This window comes from Mastigoproctus giganteus, chromosome 6 (genome assembly GCF_048544385.1).
Source record: "Mastigoproctus giganteus isolate SK-2022 chromosome 6, ASM4854438v1, whole genome shotgun sequence".
In the NCBI taxonomy this organism is placed as follows: domain Eukaryota; kingdom Metazoa; phylum Arthropoda; class Arachnida; order Uropygi; family Thelyphonidae; genus Mastigoproctus; species Mastigoproctus giganteus.
The window spans coordinates 18194863-18216273 of NC_143580.1; the positions used below are offsets into that span (position 1 = coordinate 18194863).

Consider the following 21411-nt stretch of genomic DNA (forward strand, 5'->3'; position numbering starts at 1 on the left):
ATTGTTTTTAAAACATGAAGGGGAAGAAATACTCTGAAAGCAGTCTTATTTTATCAATTTATGTTATGCATTTATTATTTATTTTGATAGGCTTTACTTCAAACATGTTTTTGTTGGATGCAACAAGAATATTTATACTAATGTTTTTCAATGCTCAAGACATTTACTATGGTAAATAAAATTTTAGTATAAGGCCTATTCAGCTTTAGCTTTAAAAAAAAAAAAAAATTCCAGTTCCTGATCACTTTAGTTATTGATAATTTTATAAATACAATTAGGAGTAAAGGTAAAATAGTGAAATTCCCCACGTGGAACAAATTGCTGCGGACATTATTGGGAATTATCTGATGAACACATTTTGTTAATATGCTGGGATCTACATATTGAAATAGAATTTCAGATTTGAAGATAATGTGAAAAAAATTGATTTTGAATGAAGTATTCTGAAATCATGCAAATACTTACAAGAAAACAATCCTAAAGTTCACTTGCAGTTTTAATAAATTTCTTTTTCCAGGTGAATGTCATAAAAATCAATTTTTATGCATTTTCCTGGGTTCAATTTTGATTGTGAAGAGACTTCCTGCTCTCCCTGAAGATAGAGCACCAACACTTGGACATGTGTTCAACTTGGAGACAAATACCATTATCCATGGTTCTGTCTAAGTTGCAAAATATCCTATAACTATATCCATAGCATGGCCTAAATAGGCAAATCCAATATACATTTTAAATCTGAGATACTGCCACAACAACAGTTTCAAGCCTACTGGCTTCTCATCAACTGTTGGGTGGTTGCTATTAGCAACCATGTTGAATAATGTATTTTGTGTCAAAATGGAAAAAAAAAAAATTGATTTAATTTCAACTACTATTTTGAAATAGCTCTGCGATAACGATACACATGAATGAGGATTTCTTTGAAGTAACTCAATATGATCCATATTTAATATTCCCCATGATTATTACCAGCAAGACACTACAGTAAGGAGCACAGCTGTAGCACAATAATTATCAGGCAACAATTAGTTATGGCCTAAGAAAGGCCATGCATATCTAAATTTATTTCATAAAATACCATTTTCATTGATGATTTTACTATAGCGTAATTCTTCTAATATTGAAAGGTTGGCACTGATCCTATTGTGACAAATTACATTCCGTATTCAGAACACTTCAGCATTTTTTTTTTCTGTTTCAAGTGCATAGAACTACAATGTTGGAAGTCAGACTGTCTCAGTTAGGAATAAAATTTTTTACATTAATATTATAATTTAATAAGTAATGCCTGACTTTCTTTTTTTGAACATCTGTATGTTCAGATCAGTAATATGAAGTTACTTTGAATTGTTGTTTTAGACAGAGTGAATATATGAGAGAGATGTGTAATTAGATTTTTCTCTATCCTTTTGCTGATTTCATCCACTATAAATTCATTCATAATGCTTTTCATTAAATTTTTTATTTAAACAGTATACAAAGTGAGGAAAATATTAAATGAGAATATAAATATTGTGGTTTAAACATTTCAAAGGCTTTAGGAAATATATTACTGTACAAGACAATTTTTTTTTTGTTACTACACTAAACTTTGTTCCTAAACAATATGTGGGAAGTCTACACATTTCTTCAAATACAGACAAAACAATAAAATGTCTCAATTAGTTCTAAAATTTGCTCCACTTTAAAAAAAAATGGTTTTGGTTAAGTTTATTTTCAATAAACTAATCACTTTAAATAGTTCTAATGACTAATCACTCATGTATCCAGGATAAATTATGTGATTTAAAAAATCATTGTATTAAAAAGAATTTATATACCAACATTTTCTGAATAACTTAAAGTTCATCATTACATTTTCTATGATTTGAAGGATGGATTTGGTAAGATCCTTTCTTTCCTTCACAATTTCCAAAATGGAAGTCACAGTATCATTTATATCCATTTTATATATGAATGTAAATATTTAATATGACAGCATTTTTTCTGTCAGATACGACAAAGCCTTTCCAGGGAACCCTGTAAATAAACAAGATTATTAAGTTATTTCTTGGGGAGAAATCATAAAATTAAAAGAGAGTTATGCAACTATGTACATTTTTGAATGATCCTAAGGCAGCTTTGAATGAGCATATGAATTTCCTACCATCCATATTGGATGGTAGGAAATTCATATGCTCATGAAACAGGGCTATAATAAATATGGAGCTTGCATAATTAACTTATGCCACATGAAAATTAGACATGTCAACTTAAGATTTTCTTTAAAATATTCGTCTCTTGAAATAAAGCTAAGTTAAGTTTTTTTTTTTTAAAAAGTGACTGTGGTAACTGAAGGCCCTCATATGGTTATGGACTGTACTAATTTTATGAGGACCAGTACGAAAGTAATGCTTCCTAATTTTTTGCTTTCAAATGTGGTGCCAAGGATCATTTTGCATGTCACTAGAGGTCTCTAGTTTCATCATACAAGTGGCACTGCGATTGGTCTCGTGAGTGCAAAGGGTGGTGATTGAATTTCGTGCATAGCCACAGGTGATGAAACCTGGGTCCACCATTATAACCCTGACACAAAGAGATAGTCCATGTAGTGGCACCATTAAAATTCACCACACACAAAGAAGTTCAAAAAAATGCCTTCTGTTGGCAAATTCGTGGCAACAGTGTTTTGGGACAAAGATGGGGTCTTTCTTGTGAACTCCTTGGAGTGTGGCACCATAAGTCAGATTGATATGTGGAAATGCTGAAAGCCTGCATGTGTAGGAGTTTGACTGGACAAAAAAACAATGAGATTCTTCTCCATAACAATGCATGACCCCACACCAGTCTGCACACAATGGAGGCCATTGCAAAACTGGGGTACACAATTCTTCCTCACCCTTCTTATATCCCAGATCCTGCACCTTCTGACTATCACTTCTTCAGCCCGCTGAAGGATGCACTCCCTGGAACCCATTTTGCAGACAGCCACCAGCTCAAGTACAGTGTTCACGAAACCCTCCGGAGCAAGAGTAAGGACTTTTACAGGATTGGAATACAGTGCGACTCAGATGGCAGAAGCGCATAGAAAATGGTGACTTTGTGGAAAAATAACGTGTTTATTAATGGTTGAGGATTAATTGATGTAAAAGGCATAGTTGTAAGAATTAAATTTGTGAGGGAAAAAAATAGGAGGCATTACTTTTATACCACTCATATTTTAATGAAAAAAAAAAAAAAAAAAAAAAAAACACCTTTTTGTCAAATAAAGACATACAAACAGTACAATTCAAATAAAGCAAAACCCTTTTATGTAAGTAGAGGACACATCTAGATAAAATTAAGCATATAACTAAACAGAAATGACTTTGCATGTTTTTGGTGCTTAAGAGGCCAGCACAAATTTGTGTCTGTGTACTATTGATTGTTTGTATTAATTATCTTGACATTTTAAAAAAAGCAAATCTATCTTATTTGTTCTTTGGGAAAGGAGACCTTAACACTAGCTTCAAACAAAAACAATTCTTAGAGATCCTCCAGGACACAAGTTTGTAGGGAAGATAAGGCTATCCTCTATCTATAATGGATGTTAATAGTTGTCCTAAACAAAGAAATCTTTCAGACAGGCTGCAGTTCCAAGTTACAGGACAAATTATGAAATCCAGCCTTGTGATTTAAAGCCACTGAAGCATAGTAACTCCACTAAGGATAAGCTATAAAGGTGAATCTATAAAGGTGAATCAGAAAAGACCACACAGTAGTATCAGTAGTGGAAAATGAAGCAAAAACTTTTATAGCATTAGCAAAAAAAGACACTACCCAACCCATCTCATCTAATTTGTTGAATTCTTTAATTTTATTGAAACTACTCACTTCCACAACACTAGGTGATAGTTTGTTCCAAGAAGCATTGTCTCTGGCCAAAAACAATTTTTATGTATCTACCCTGCAGCTGTCCTTTTTCAATTTAAGTTTATGTCTCTGTATGTGTTAATCAAGAAAGAATAAGGATGCCATCAGCATTTAGTTAACTCAATCCTTGAAGCCTTAAATACTTCAATCAGGTTTCCTGGCAAGTGCCCAGTTTCCAGAACAAGTCTTATGCTAACAGTACCCTTTATTCTTGACTAATTTGGTTGCTCCTCTCTGAAAATGCTTTAATTTTTACCTTTCTCCTAGAAATTAGGAGAAAGCCTTTCACAACACACTGAATGACTCATTTATTTCAGGTGAGCAAATACTGTATATTCAAGCATGTAAATAGACTCTGTATACAGATCTACTTGTAATTGTTTCTTTAAATTCATGCTTAATCATATTTGCCACATAAACCAACCCCATTGATAAATAAAGAACCCAGAACAAGATGCCTCTGTGTATTACAATAAAAAATATTGCATTAAGAACTGTCTACTTTAGTTTGATTTTTTGCTCTTTTAAAAGTTTACATTATATCACTTTATTACTCTGCACAGTGAGTGTATATAATTATTCCCTTATGTAGAAGATGACAAAACCAAAACAGGTGTGCATGGAAGCTTTGATTATATAACCAATCCATCCTTGTTGCCTGTTTGGTTTTATTACTGTAATGCAAATTGGTTCCCCTCAAAACAATACCTCAGTAAGTAAGCATTTTTGCTTGAGAAACTGATATTCTAAAAAGTTTACTTCAAAGACATGAAGTAAGCCTAGAGACAAATGCCCAATGAATTCCATAAATTGTTTTTGTGTGATAAATAAATCAATTCTTGGGTTAAACAGCGAACTATACTGCATATTATAGCTGAATCATTGATGCTTGTTAGAGGAAGGAATTGGTAAGATGGTGGATGCAAAAAAGCAGAATGTTCTCAGTTTGTACATAAGTCTCTGCTTTTTTCTTTTGTTATAAATTCGTGAATTATTACTATTTGCTAATGCATCTACAATGCAATGCACACTTGTTACATTTACAGTAGTTTCAAAAATTGCCATAGGAGGGGATATGCTCTTTCAACAAGATTCAATGCTACACAAATAAATTGAGGTTCTCTGGACTGCTGAGCCAGAAGTTGAAATGCTCAAATAATACATGTAAATATATTTATTATACTAGGCATTCCCACCATATTATAAGGTATCATACTTAAAAACAGATATGCAAATCCACTTATACAATATGTGAATACCTAAATACACATAATTCACTATATTTAGTACATAGATCCACTTAGTCCAGTCCATTAGGTAATGTAGTCAATGAAATTCTAACAAGTCTCAAAAGATGCCCAGGAACTACAACCCTATTAGATAGGAAGCTCACTGAAATACTATGTCCATCAGTTATTAAAAAAAAAAGTACATATTGATAAAGTCCAGACTTAACAAAGATGCCACCAGAAAGAATCCATATTAGTTGACTTAAGTGAATGAAGTCCAAACATAGTGACTGGTTCACCAAAGATGTGCTCTATCTGAGATACATCATGGCAGCCTAAACACTGTTAGCAGCAAGTCCAGACAAACTAAATTAAGTCCAGCTATCATCAGCAGTTCAAGTATATATGATCACTAAATCTGGATATAGTCCAAACTGAAAGTCTTGGCAGCACACAACTCAGAGGAGATGCAACTAGATGAATAGCAGACATTAACACCTAAATATAAAGGATGGTGCCACAAAAAATAAATAAATAAAAAATAACCCTGCTCTAATGTTTGGCACAGCCACCAACCATGGCTTGAGTCTGACTGAATGCAGTTAATGATTTTTGCCATTGCTGAAATGACCACTTGTAAAAAACTTCTTACACTTAGCCATGCCAGAATATAAGGAGAATTTTAGACAAAAGTAATATTTAAAAACATTTACATATATAGTTTATAAATTTGAAACCTTCAAGTTACTTGAAGAAAAAAAAAAATTTTCACTACAGATCACATACATACTGTCCCAAAACCCCACTTGTGAAAGGGTTAAATCAAGCAACAGTTACCATAGAGCAATTCAGAACTCATGCAACTTAAAGTGTTAATTTATCTGACAACTTCATAGAATTTTCTTCCCGCAAAAGTCCACTGATTAACTTCCTAAAATTTATTTTGGAAGAATTATAAACCAGTAAGCAGAAATTTCAAAGATAAGCATTAAAGCAATCAAGTTTGAATGTTGGGAAAAGAGGTTGATTTTCTGAAAAGGCAACTGAAGCTTCAATTCATCTAAATTCTATCCAGTGTTATAAAAGTGGGTAGTTAAAATAAATTTAAGGAAATTAGACAAATTATTAGAGGTGATGGACAGGTGATATGAGATTTTTTTTTTCTGTATAGCTTGCTTCCTTGCATCATTTACTGCTACTAGTATTACAAAAAGGTAATATCTATTATAATTAAATTTATAATAATTGAAATAAAGCTGAACTTTGGGTTCACCAACATCTGAGTTATTTTGAACAAGTTGTTCAAACTAGCAAGGTAATTTAAAGGACAAGTTATTCAAAATAACATTTGATTTTCAAATTTTATATACCAACTCTAAGTAGCTTGCTCTGATGTACTGGTTGAAAGGTCCTTTTTAATGCACATATTCAGCTTACTGGGGATGGTCAGCATTCTTGGGCAAAGGAACTTATAATGAAAAATTTTGAAAGCTATGTAGAATTTATGAATGCCAGATGTTATGAAATTTTCTTCAGTCTCTAACTGGCCAATAAATTCATTAAAAATTAACTAGAATGTAATTAATTTATATATATATATATATATATATATATATATATATATATATATATATGAAAGAGGACTGAAGAACATATGGCTTTTGCAGCTTTCAGAATTTTATTAAATTCTTCCTGCCCAAAACAGTTATTTTAACAACAAACCAGAAATATTTAGCTGTTATTTATGCTTAAAGCATTGCTTAGATGATTGAACTTCTTGTTTCATGGAAAGAGTGAGACAAAAATAAATAAAAATATTACCTATACAAGCTGTACTGGTACGAGAACACATGCGATACGTTTATTCGATTGTTGATCGTCAACATCAAACTTTACATTGAGTTTTACCTGGATATGAAAAGCAAAATTAGTAAAAACTTTTAATCTCATTTTTATTTAAAAAATATGTCCAGCTACAATGTTAATGTATCTGGAGAAGTTATGAAATGGCATCCAGACTGGGATTTTTGGTTGTCAAAAATCCTTTACTAACCACATTTTCTGTCAGTTGATATTCATGCAAGAAGTTTAATTAAAACATGTTTTAAGGCATTAAAAAAAGTCACTTACCATTTAGATGCATTCTCTTATTTAGTTTATATTAAATTTATAATAAGGATGTTGCAGAAGGTTGGCCACTCCTGCTCTAGCACATGTGTAAACACACAAGCATGTTTTAATCAAACAATCCATGTATGAAGTTGAGATTTTTTTCTCCACTTATTTTTATGATGTACAATGGGATGTTGATTATCCAGAACTTTATATAAACCAATCAAGAGACTTGCAGATTACATCACCTGCTCTGATCCTTATTAATTAGGTCTCCTCTATTTGGTGTCTATAGCCCACATATGTGGATTTTTTTTTTTTTTATCTCAGGCATATTGTCAGGGAAACAGGAAATACATTGTGTAAAAATGATAGGTGGAATAGGACAGGGTATGTCTGCCAGGGGAAAAAGTTGATGACTTAGAGCAGATATCATCTTAAGGGCACAAAAGGTGATATTGTTGTACATGTTGGCACTAACGACATTAAGTGTAGGAGATATGCAGATTTACTTAACAAGTACAGTTCAATGTTGAAAAAAAAAAAAAAAAAAGTAGAGGGTTAGGATTCAATTTGAAAGTCTTTTGAAAGTGTTCATTTTGAAAGACAAGATAGGAGGGAGTATATGATGAGTGTAACATCCTTAGTCTTTGCTGATGACCTGGTCTTGGTTGTCCACTCGGACACAAGGGCTCAGCTCAAAACACACAGCAACCAAGCACTAAACAAGCTACAGCAGTGGGCCTCCCTGCACCATCTGCTTATTTCTGAGGAGAAAACTCAAATCTTTTCTCTTAAAGGGATTTCTCCCAATCAGATTATATCCAAAAGTCAAATACCTTGGCATAGTAATAGAAATGAAGCAGATGTTTCTCACCCACATCTCATCTGGTATATTTATCCACTAAGATAAAGAAATATACAGCTATGATTTCCCAAATCAGCAGGGCAGACTGGGGGATCAAGAGAAGAGCACTTGGATTACTATATAAGGCAATTTTCCCGCCAATAGCTTGCTATGGTGCAGCAGTTTAGTGTACCAAGGCCACCCTGGATAAAAATCAAAGAAAGTTTGATTCAATACAATGCTTTATGCTTCTTACAATCACAACAGCTTGTTGCACTGTAAGCACCTCCAAGTCCTAGCTGGGTTTATGCCTTTGTACCTTGAAGTCATCAGACAAGGAATCTTCTACAGAATGAAGAAAGGTGTTTACACTGACATCAGTGGCATCCAACTGGAACTGGAAAATGATCCCAAACAGGAGAGGAAAAGAATCGACAAATACCGGACTAGACCCATCACCAAAATCCAAGAGAATCCACAAAACTGAGCATCTATTCCTCACAGAAGAATGCTACTACACAGCCCTTACAGAGTATACTCAATCTGTTTTTCAAAGGAGACAAACTACCAGCCTGAGAAATATCCAAAGTGCAAACATGAATCAAGTTCTGTGAGTGGATCTTTACCCAACTAAGATCAACTGGAGTACTGAAAAACTTTTAGACAACATTACTACCCACCTAAAGATGAAACTTACTGACACTTTGATCAGATCAAGTTTGGGATCATCTCTTCCAAATCCCTCATGCTGACAATCCTCCAGAGTGCAGGATGGACATCTAGTCTGCTATCCATACAGCATATGACAGACCACATTTGCTAAGCCCAGCCAGGGTAGGATATGAGTAACCCCTTCTGGGGCAATTTCAGCTGTTGACTCCCTTCTGGGGTGGGATAAACTGCAAACCCCCTTCTGGGGTAGGATTAATACCCACCATGTGGGCCTCATATGGCACTCGCATGACTTTACCTCTTGGGGACAGTCCCCTTCTCAGTTTTCCATTTTAGTAAGCCACCTTCTCCATGGGCCTAATCTTATTTAACCACATTCTGACCAACCTTTCTTTACTATTTCCCTACTTACTCCTTTCAAAAGGAGTTTTTTTTAACTCTGTCTCAGTCAAGCTCAGGTGATCCTGGCACAGGCCAGCCAGAGATTGATGGATAGCCTGGCTCACCTCCCAGTGGTGGTGGACAATGCAGAGTCCCATTAAGGGACTTCAGCCAAGTAGCCAAAGACAACAACAGAATAACACTACTTACAGAAACCAGACATTACACTTTTCTGGCTTTTACAGAGATTCTGTACTTCTTCACAAAGTACTATGGTGCAGATGTGGCAAACCACTATGAACCATTTGTGCCAGTCGTACACAAGTGACTAACTCACAGTTTCATCACCATACACTTTCCATAACATCAACATTTCTGCACCATTTTTACTGAGTTTCAAAGTACCAATCACTCATTTTTCTGCTGAAGAATTAACTTATTTAATGTAAAGAGGTACAGTTCAATCAAAACTTAAAACGATTGCAATGAAACAGAAAATGATCTGTACAGGAAAAAACAAGCTATAGCATGATATGAATGTTTTGTTGATATGGCAATAGTAAGGTGTTCGTAAGCAACGATTCTTGTTTCGTTTTAACCACACCTTGTAATTTAAACACTTAAAGCAGCAAGGAACTGCTACCATCATGGTCAGTGAGGGTGATGACTTTCTGTCTTCTAAGTTCTCCACTAATGTTGGTGTCTCCCAAGGTTCAGTTCTTTCCCCCACTCTATTCCTCTTATATATTAATGACCTTCCATTGACTGGAAATCCTATCCATAGTTTTGCCAATGGTAGCACATTGCATTCCACTTTCCATTTTGAGAAACCTTGCTCTGCTCAATCAGCTTCAACTTCTTGAATATCCGCTACCAATTCCTTAAATGCCGATCTCTAGGTTTTTTTTTTTTTTGAAAACTTTAAACGAGAGGTATTAGAACCTATAGTACTTAGTACCGTGCTTCAGTTGGAGGTTGAGAAGATGAAAGAAGATATTTGTTGACATTAGACTTGAACTTCTGTAGACTAATTTTCAGGAAATACGTATGAAGGAAGGTTGTTCCAGAAAACAGCAGTTGAATGAATAAACGAGGAAGATGAAAAGTTGGTTCTGTGAGGTTGAAGTTGGACAGCGAATGGATGTTAGCTGGTGATAGCACATGTTCAGACTGTTTTGAAAGAGAGAGTGGGAATTATAGAAGCCAATTCAGAAGGACAGTGCCCATGGCAGTATCTGTCTAAAAGGCATGCAGCAGAAATAGTACGTCTATGAGACAGACAGTGGAAAGACTGTTACGAGGAGTCATTAATTAACCTAACTGCCCCCTTCTGAATGGAATCTAGAAGCCTGAGAGAGGTTCAAGTCTAATGTGAATAAATATCTTCTCTCGTCTTCTCAACCTCCAACCCAAGCATAGTACTAAAGGTTTTAGTACCTCTTGTGTTTGGGGTTTTCATTAAAAAAAAAAAAAAAAAAAAAAAAAGCAACAGGAAAATCTGATATCGGTCCCTTCTGAAAAATTTTAGAAGGGACACCTGCACAAATCTAGAAATTACTTCAAGTTCTGCTCATCAAATATTATGGGGGTACTTGGCTGTAGCAAGTTTCCTAATATCAAATCAAACTCCATATCTTAACACAATTGACGTCAGGAAACCTGCAAAGTTAACAGCTTCCCCATAGTCAATTTGTAATTTATAATTGTAACTATAGCATTTTTTAAACTTTTTTAAGAAGTCAGTGACACACTATAGAGTTATTTGGGGCAAAATTCTTTCAAAGATCTTTGTACAACAGTCTCAACCCTTTACCAGACATGTGAAAAGTGCAACATTGGCAGGCACATGTACCTTTTCCATCACTGTTATGCTTGGAACAAAAGTCATGAAATAATTTAAAACTGCTCACTTATGTATCTTAATTTTTCAATCTTTTATGAGCATAACTGTGAAAAATCTATTTACTGAAATAATTTAATTTTTGTTTTTTCTTTTAAAAAAAGGCCCCTGTAATGGAATTCACACATTTGCTTTTTCATAAAAAAGCATTTTTTTTAACATACATTTTATCTCCACTGTTGACAAGCAAAATGAAAGAAACAAAAAAAAAAAAAAAAAAATTGCATCCTACATTGATTAATGCCTTATTGCAGACATAAACAACCTCCAAATGTTAGCAGTGCTTCTGTTTGCATGCTTCAGATCAAAAGTTACAATAGGACCCATCTTTTATTGGGATCTACAGAGCTGCTAAATTTAAATTCCTGCTTTGGAGCACTTGATAATTTTAGTCAATTGGCTTCATGAAGACTAACAAAACCTTTCCTTTTATTATTGCAAAACTTCTCTAACAAAAGAATTAAATGGCACAGATTGAAATTCGAACCAATAATGAGGAATTGCTGAAATTATCGTTGATGTCACTTTAATGCCCCGATGACCCAGGGTCTTGACACCCCCCCCATTAATACAGCAGTATTAGATTTCAAAAATTCAGCAAAGGCTAGGCCCCAATGAAGAACTGGTGGTTCTATTGTACAGCAAATTATTAAGAATAAAAATGAACTTACTTTTGGAAAACCTAGTGAGATAGGAAATACAACAGACAAGTTGTAGGTATGTCCTGCTTTCAAACCCGAGTTTGCACACCTTGCACCACTTGTTGAAACCAAGTTCTGACAATGTTCCTGTTTTCGTCCATATCTTACACACATGTTTGAAACGAAGCAGCCATATACAGTTAAATAAATATTACTTCCAGTATTTTCTGTGGTAGCTATAATAATAAAAAATAAGAATAAGCTCCATTTTAATACAAGCAAGTTCATTTATCACATTTTTGAATTAATTTTTTTATAATGAGAAAAATAATTGTAAATTTCTACACATTGCAGAAACATGCTTTCTACCTTTACAGAATTACTTGTATTTGCTGGGATGTTTAATTTGACTGAAATGAAAAAAAATTATTATTTTTTTTTTATTCCAAAGATCAACACCCAAGTCATGTATACAATTACAGATGCAATTCCTGCAGTGTGGGGTCCACAGTTTGTTTTGGATAGTCTAGATAACAAAAGCTGACATTTAGTATATTATGTCAGCAATTTGGGTTCTATACAATGATTTTCCTTGCAAGATGAAATTAGTTTTCTAGTGGAAACCCCTACAACAATACGTACAAGTTATTACAAACAAAACCTTTGAAAGTTATCCTCTGAATTTGATCTTTCAAAAAATTATGAAGGCATTATTAATATGGGTTTATATGCATTAATCTAGATGAATGTTTACAAAAATATTAAAATAAAAATCCTTATGAAATTCTTTTCAAAAAAAAAGTTTAACACAATTCTAATTTGTAGTTTGTCAGTACAGCAACATTTCTTTTATAATATTAAATACCATATTAACTTGCCTATGTTTTAGAAGACAATTTTCAGGAAAAACTTGTATTGCATATTTGAAACAAATTCTCAAGTACTTATTAAACACAGTGCCAGTGTAGAATGAAGCTTTTACTTGTCATAGAAGGCACCTCCGTAGCCAGGTGGGAAGGAGCAGCAGTGCGTAGCACACGCTTCTTGATTAGACCGGGGTTCGAGCCCGTCACCACCAAATACGGAGGATGCGGAAAGGTCAGGAAATGACCACCGCATATTCCCGGAGCAATATGGCCTTAGTTGCTAATGCTCCTAAAAACCAAATAACAACAACAACATGTCATAGAACAACAACAACAACAACAACATGTCATAGAACAACAAAAACTTGTTTCTACTGTTACAGACTGAACTTTCACTTTCTTCCAAGAAAGAAAGTACCATCTTTAGTCCCATCTAGGGCATTTTTCATCCAATTACGTACTTGTGCAATTGTTAGTTGCTTCGTCTTGTTGGTGTCAAATAGTGATTTAGTACCTCTGTCAGTTGGGTCCACTCTTCATGCACAAATGCTTTAAAAAGGTTTCATTAACAGAGATTCTAAGGCCTGTACAAGGCCTTGGAATTTCTAATAATTCCAATTCAGCATCTGCCCTTTTTGATACCTCTGTTACATACAAGTTGAGGTGGTTGCACGCTAAAAGAGCTAGCATTTTTTCGAGAAGGTCACCTGGACATTTTAATCATACTTTACCTAGTACAACTTCAGACCATAAGGGGCAGGGAAATTTTAGGCAACATTTTCTAGGGGAAAAAAAAAAAAAAAAAAAAAAAAAAGTTGGATCTTAAGGTCTGGAAAATACAGTATATAATACTTAATTACTTAATGTAGCAAAGCTATATAGATGAAGTCTGCAAGATAGAGAAACATACATCTGTGTCCGAAGTCTTTAGTGGCCATCTGGATTTCAACTCAAATAAACACTGTGGCCTTCATACTCAAAACAGAAAAAACTTTATATATTATGAAGTTTTCAGACCGAACTTCCTTTAATAAATATCACCAAACAATATAAAATTTATATAAATGTTGCATCATTATGCGCTGAACTGCATAATGATGCAACGTTTATAGATGAAAGCTTGAATAGAAACTTAAACATAAAATCCACAAAATACCTTTTAAACTAAGAAAAGGGAAAACTAAGGGCAGACACTGGTTGTTTGATATGCTTCTGGCTTAGCATAGCAATCATCTGATATGGACTTTAACTATTTATTTTTTGATTTTTCTACTTTTAACTCAATGCACTTTTTGCAGCAATGCTTTAGCAATAGTTACATATCTGACCATAAACTTTTTTAGGGTGTGTGCTTGATAACAAGAAAAAAGCCGCTTTGAATCAAAGACTTTCCAATTGTGCAGAAATGCTTATCATCCCAAATTTGTATAACTTAATTCTGTGCCTATTCAAATGAGATACCTGTAGCTTCTGTAATACTCACCTATCATCCATCACATCATGAACCTTGATATTTTCTGGATTGATTGCTGTTGGTGGACATCCACTGTCTTGTTCATATTTCATGCTGGTTCTCTCACACTTAAATTCAGCTACCTAATTTTTAACAGTTCTATATGATGGGGCAGATTCTCTAATGTATTTTACCATGTCTTTGTGAATATTCAATAACTCCAAAATTTATAGTGGAATCCAGAATTATAGGGGAAGAGGTTTAGACTGGTTTGCAAAAGTCTTCTTTCAGCCAGCAAGTCGTTAATTACTGGAATAAGTTGCCTTCATGAGTGGAGGTGGTGACAGCTTGGGGAAATTCAAAGTCAGCTGGATAGTTACCTAAATGAGGAGAATCACATAGGTAGTTTTTTTTTTTTTTGGCTGGTGCAACAAAAGGCCTATGCTTCTTTGAACCACATGGCTAGGTGCCTCCATAGCAAGGTGGGAAGGAGCAGCAGTGCTTAGCACATGCTTCTTGATTAGACCGGGGTTCGAGCCCGTCGCCATCAAACCAAATACAGAGGATGCGGAAAGGTCAAGGGAATGACCACCGCATATTCCTGGAGCAATATGGCCTTAGTTGCTAATGCTCCTAAAACCCAAATAACAATAACCACATGGCTAATGCTAATATCCTTGCTCAATACAATAGTCCCTTTTTTATAAATATATTTTATTAAAACTCAAAAGTTCACCTTTTCAAATTATGCAGGCATGAACTGTAAATTTAGAGGAGTAGGTATTATTGGTCTTTTAATTCTCAACTAATGCTGGAGTTCCATGATTCCATTCTTTCACCCATTCTTTTCTTCTTTTGTATTAATGATCTTCCATTGACTGGAAGTCCTATTCATAAGTTCTCCTGATGATAGTACATCATATCATCAGGAAAAGTTTGAGTAAAACACTTTCCAATATATAAAAAAAAAAAAAAAAAAAAAACACCTTCCTCACTCAATTACAACAAATTTCTTTTGGATAATTTAGGAGTTTAAGGTTTGAAGGTTCTGGGGGTGTTGTCCACAGAATATCAAACTCAGACTATCCAAAAGAGAGCCAGTCAAGATTAACTGATCTTATATGATTTTTTTTAAAAATACATGCATACCAACTTAAGTAAATGTAGCTTTTAATTTTAAGGCAGTTGTAATTTTAAGGCACTTTTAATTTTAAGGCAGTTGTATTTTAAGGCTTCTAATTCAGAGAATATTTATTTTTAATAATACTATATGAAAATAGCATGTTATTATACATAGTTAAAAGTCCCTAAGTGGGACTATCTATTAAACAAGTAAATAGAACTTTGATAGTTAGGGATTTTAAACTTACTGAATGTTATATTCACTATATATGATCTTCCTCTTCTCAGCTCACACCTGTTTGGATTTGCACATTCTGAAACAGATATTGATGAATTTTCCGAAATAGGGCTAGCACCAGTGCCTGTAAATAAATTTACAAAGAGAATATCATCCTACACTTTTTATATATATATATATATATATATATATCAGTAGTGATGTAAATGTATTTAAAAAATTAAATTTAAAATTTAATTTAATTAAAAATACTAAGTTAAAAAATTTATTAGCAACAACAACAGCAAAAAAAAAAAAAAAAAAAAACACCTCCCCAAGATACCAAAAAGCAAATTCTATTTAAACTAACTTTTTAAGCTAAATAAAGCTTGCTTTCATCTGCTTGGGGGATTCTACTGTAAGTATCCATCCTTCAAAATACCTTATGAGCCAAAACATGATGACCACCCATCTTTACAAGTGAATGTATCCCACAATACCTAGGAGTGTTGTCACTGACCACATATGTAGGGATAGTATAAGTAATGCCTGTCAGTTCTTGGCCTCCACAATGATGAAAGGGCAGACCTGACTGAGCTTGAATGGGGAATGATTTACAGTGCTAGGATGGTAGAGACCAGCAGCTGAGCAACCACACTCATTATTGGCTATTCAAGGGTCACTGTAATGAAAGTGTGCTGAGAATAGTCCAAAGAGGGACACACAACCACCCACATTAGCAGATCAACCTATTGGTTGATAGTCAAGGTGAATGGCAGTTAGCACATGCTGTTTGGGACAACAGATGGCTAATGAGCCCTCAATTAATGGCAGACTAAAACCAGAGTGCATAGAAAAGTTTCTGAGCACATCCAGTAGATGCACTTGTAGAAGATGGGCCTGTGTAGTAGGTGACCTGTTCATGTGCCCATGTTGACTGATTGTTACCAACACCTCTGCCTGTAGTGCACATGGAAGCATCATTCCCAGACAACTGATAACTAGAAAAGACTTGGCCGGTCTGAAGAATCGTGGTTCCAGCACCATCATGCTTGATGGGCAGATGCGTATTGGATGACAAGTAAGTGAAAAACTGCAACCAGTTTTCAGGGATAGACCAAAGATCCTTTCATCCCTATTGAACACACCTTCACCAGATCCTACCTTGGCATTGTTTCAGACCAATGCCCTACATGGTGGCCATAAACCCAGAAGGCACTGCACTTTTTCAAAAAGTGCAACACCTTGTTTCACAAGGCCTGCATTGTGCAGAAATGGTTCGAGGATCATGTCCAAGAATTGTGTGCTCTCCTGGCTGCACAAATTCCAAAAATATCAATCCCACTGAACGTCTGTGGGATGCAGTGGAACACAGAATTCACCAGTCCACACCAGAGCCTCGTTCCATTGTTGAACTCTACGATTTCCTTCTATCCAGCTGGTCCAGGATACCTTAGAACAGTGCTTCCCAACCTTTTTCATGCCAGGGCACACTTGGAAAATTATAATTTTTGTACAGCACACAAAGATAAACTGGGGCAGATTTTGGGGTGTCTATAAGGATTTTGTGAAAACATTAGCATAGGCACATGATGCAAGAAAGCAAGCTTATATAGCATCAGCCAAAAAAAAAAAAAAAAAAAAAACAACCCTTATTTCACCCATCCACTCGCTCCAAATGTTTGTCAAGTTCTACCTTGAATCTATTTAAGCTATCAACATTTATTACATTTGTGTTATATTATATATGTAATTATGATAAGGAAAGCAAAATATAAATACTATGGAAGATATTGAATATTTAATACTAAATTCATACAAAACTTCAAAATAAATCTTTTCAAATTTTTTTTTAATGAGAAACTTGAGCTTGCTTCTGTGAACATAACATTTTTATATCAGGTTTTATTCTAGAAATGGCTACGCGTAACTCCTGATCCAGACTTTAATGAGGATCTCTTTGAATTCTTGATAGTCACCATCGATGAGAAACTTTGTTCACACAAATGGGTGGTAGCAAATGGAAGAGGAGTGTAAATTGCTTTTTTTCTGATTGAAGGAAACTTCTTTCTTGCCATTAACCAAAATTCAGATAACTCTATTTATTTAAAAATTGTACTTGAAGGATGCAATCATTTCTTAAATCTAACAGATTTTCTTTTTCTTTCATTCGTAAATATAATGCTGGAATTTCTAGGGAATGGATTTCAAATCCAATCAAAAACTTTTTTACATCAAGTATTTCAAAATAGTGATGAATGAAGTTTTTCCTCAAGCAAACACAAATGTTGCTCTACTAATCCCAATAATTCTTCTTTATGATTTGAATTATAACACCGATTAAACATCATTGGTGATCCATTTTTAACCTCATTTTTCCAAAGTTGTATTTTCTTTTTTTTTTTTAATCCACAAACTTTGTCCATACGCGCGTTAGTATGTTTTCATGTGATCCTTGCAATTTTCGATTAGTTCATTCAGGTGCTCAAAAATTCAGTTAAGGAAGCTAGTGTTTGGAGCCAATAACTTTATTAAAATCTGCAAAGTAAGAATTATTCACAAAAAAAAAAAAAAAAAAAAAAATTGTGCTCTTCTCTTAGCTCAAACTCTTCCTTTGGACAGCCAATGTACTTCAGTGTGAAATAGCAGAGTGGTATTCCCATTCCATTTCTTTGCACAAAGCTGAAAACAGACGTGACTTGAACAGCTTGGATTTTATTAAATTCACCATCTTGATAACATCATGTAATGTGGAAATCAGATCAACAGGCAAACTTTTAGATATGAAAGAGCTTCTCTGTGAATAAAACAATGTATTACCTGAATTTCCAAACTAACTCTTGATGTAAAACCTTCAGCTCTTCTGGAAATTGCAGCTGCATCATCAGTACACAAGCTTAAGCAATCTTTCCATGATATCTTATTTGTCTGAAAGTATTCATTTGTCACTTTGAATATTTCATCCCCAGTAGCGTGATTTGGTAGTTCTTTGCAGAAGAAATAATGTTCTTTCAAGTATTTCTCTTCAATGATTCTAACTAACAATTACTAATGTCTGTAGATTCATTAGTTTGCAATGGAAATTTTTTAGATTCAATAATTCTCTGAATTAATTTTGTTTCTATGTCATCTGATGATATATCTTTAACGCATCTACCATGTTATTCGAAAGTGGCAATTTTTCAATTTCCTTTGCTTCTTTTGCCCCAAGCATAGTGTTAACAATTTCAATGCAGGCTAGTAAAATAAGCAATTCTGCAATTGCACAATACATTTTGGATTTGGCTCCCAGTTGGGCAACCTTATAAGTAGCCTCTTCAGCTCGATTTGATACTGTTGTAATCGAATTGATAAAAGAACTTTGCTTCCTATTTTGCATTTGAAGACACTTAAAAAAATTGAAATCTTTTTCTGCCCATGATGGGATGTTTTGTGGTAAGTTGTCGGCATAGTTTACTTCGTACCATTGCTTCATTTGATAACTCTTCTATACTCACCAGATGTGAACCCCTGGGGTACTGTGTAACTTCAACAATTTCTCCTCCACTTTCCTATCAGTTATTACAAAATCATTTATCTCCCTATTATAGTTAAATAAATTTCTGGCCTCCACTTCTCTACAATTCTGTGAATGTAGATGCAAAATACTCATTCAGTTTGTCAGCTACACGAGCAGGATCATCAACAATCGAACCATCAATATCAAAGTGTACCAATCTGATTCATCCCCTTCCTTCTAGAGTTTACATAAGTAAAGAAGTCTTTGCTGTTTTTGTTTGCATTCCTTGCCAAAGATTTCTTGTTATTTGCCTTCATCTTCCTGATCATCTTTGTGACCTGATTACAGACTAGTTTCTATTTAACAGGCTTCTGTGTTGCCTGATAGTTTACAGGTATACCATGCATTTTTCTTCTCTGCTACAAGTCTCATTAGTTCAACTGAGATCCATTTAGGCCTAAAACTTGAATGCTATTTCTTAGTTGGTGAAAAGTGGCATCTAGTAGCTTCCAAGATTAATTCCTTGAATGCTTCCCATTTAAAATTTGTTGTTGATAACATCAGTTGGTCCCACTGTATAGAATTCAAAAAACAGTCTGAGACCATCATAGTCATCTTTATGAAAGCAAAAACCCTTCCCTTTACCCCTGATGGTTGTCACATCTAAGTAAATCCCACATCAGTACACTGATCACTGCCACCTAGTGGTTCTTTTATCTGCAGACTCTTAATACATGAATATTACTCCCTCTGACTGCCTCTCGAACATGCTGCTGTAGAAAACAGTCATCCAGTAAATCCAAAAGTCTTGTTCGTGTGCAAGTTACCACCCCACAAGCTCCAGTCAATATCTGGGGAGTTAAAATCTCCCATTTTAAGACATTCTGATTTACCAGCCCACTTTTTCTCTATACAGTCTTTTGTTGTACTCAGTCATTAGGCCTATAACACACTCCTACTCTCATTTTTGCTTTCCCAGTGCTTATGTCATACCAAACTGACTCAACATTGCACTAACAGCCCATGTCAACTTGGTACTCTGACTTAGATTTTATGTGTTTCCTAACTAATGGCATAGCCCCTCTTATTCCTTATATTTGTGCGACACCACATCTCTGATGTCCCAACAATATCTGCCTTTGATGCCTGGACCAGAACTTCAAATTCATTAAATTTATTTATTATGCGCTTAGCATTGGTGTATATATGTACCAATCCTTACACTTAGTTACCCTAACTCAGCCCATGTATTTATTTATTCCATGATGACTCCCAGTAGTTCTAGAAATCCCCAACACCTTGCTTTATAGGCTGTTGCTCATTATTATTATTAATAGCCATATGGTGCAAGGAAGCCCGAGGCTTATGCTGCACCAGCCAAAAAAAAAATTTCCTGAGTTACCCTGTGAGTGAGTGAGTCAGAAATAGAAGGGAATCACCAAGAAAGAGAAGAATGGTGATATCCAGCTCAGGACCCTGGGTGTGCCAAATCCATAATCACCAGATGTGAGCCCCTGGGGTTCCCAATACAAGAAGTGCAAGAATCACTGTCACCTCTGCCTGCGGCTATTGTTAATCTATTAGATTGTGTGAACCACCCTAAGCTAGCAGTTTTCCAACCAACCTAACACTGCCTCTATAGCATTAGCAAATATTCTTCCACCCTTTCTATTTAAGGGTATCCCATCCCTGTAGAAGCAGTCTCCCCTGTTTAACAAGCACAGACCACACCAAGAAAAAGTCTACCCCATGAGCCTTGCACAATCTCTCCAAGGCCAAATTTATTGACAAGGCTCTCATAATATACTCCCTCCTATGGTGTCTGGGCAGAATTGCAGACACCCAAATTTAACTCCAACTCATGACTTTTTTTTTCAAAAACTTACTTAACAAGTTGGCCTTTACTTGTTAAGCAAGTTTGCAGCTCTCCTACTCTTAATGTCATTAGTGCCAAAATGCACAACAATATCACCTTTTGTGTCCTTAAAAGATATCTGCTCTACAAAGTCATCAACTTTTCTGTCCTAGTCCACCTATCATTTTTGCACAATATATCTTCCATTTCCCTGTCAACAAAGTCGCTGACAACTAGCTCCTTTGGGAGCAGCACATTCTGCCTTTGGGATTGCTGCTGTGTTGTCTGATGATCAAGTGCAAGCTCTGGTATTGATGTGGGCAGCTGAGTGCTTGATAGGTCCCCCAATTTAAATCTTTCAAGGGCATCCACCTTGTTCTTCAAGCTCTCATAAAGGCCCATAACAATGTCGAGTTGGAAACTAATATCCTCAAACTCGTTACATCGAGCACACACAAAGACCCCTTTGGCAATATCATGTCCCATTCTTGAAAGCTCCACAAACATAAAAAAAAAAAGAAAAAGTACATTTCATAAGGCTGCGATTCAGAGAACAACCACCCCCTCATTTCTCCCCCAAGTCATAGCACTCCCACTTCTTTGAGATATCTAGTGTTCTCTGTCAGGAGTTAATAGGATTAGTAAAGAGCAAGTTAGTTTAGAATTAAGTATGAAAATTGAAACAATATAAACTCCAATACCTCTTAACAGAGAATGCCATTTTAA

At 34.9% G+C, this 21411-nt stretch overlaps 1 protein-coding gene across 1 annotated transcript in view; it reads right to left on the bottom strand.

Moving 5' to 3' along the window:
* Positions 1-1488: 1488 nt before the first annotated feature.
* Positions 1489-21411, bottom strand: part of LOC150084019 (NPC intracellular cholesterol transporter 2-like) — a 28540-nt gene continuing 8617 nt past the window's right edge. The window contains exons 2-5 of the mRNA XM_090374997.1: positions 15363-15476; positions 11704-11909; positions 6942-7028; positions 1489-2019 (exon numbers count right to left, since the gene is read on the bottom strand). Of these exons, the coding sequence (XP_090231123.1) occupies positions 6942-7028; positions 11704-11909; positions 15363-15476 (407 nt within the window). The 3' untranslated portion in view covers positions 1489-2019. The remainder of the gene's footprint in view (positions 2020-6941; positions 7029-11703; positions 11910-15362; positions 15477-21411) is intronic.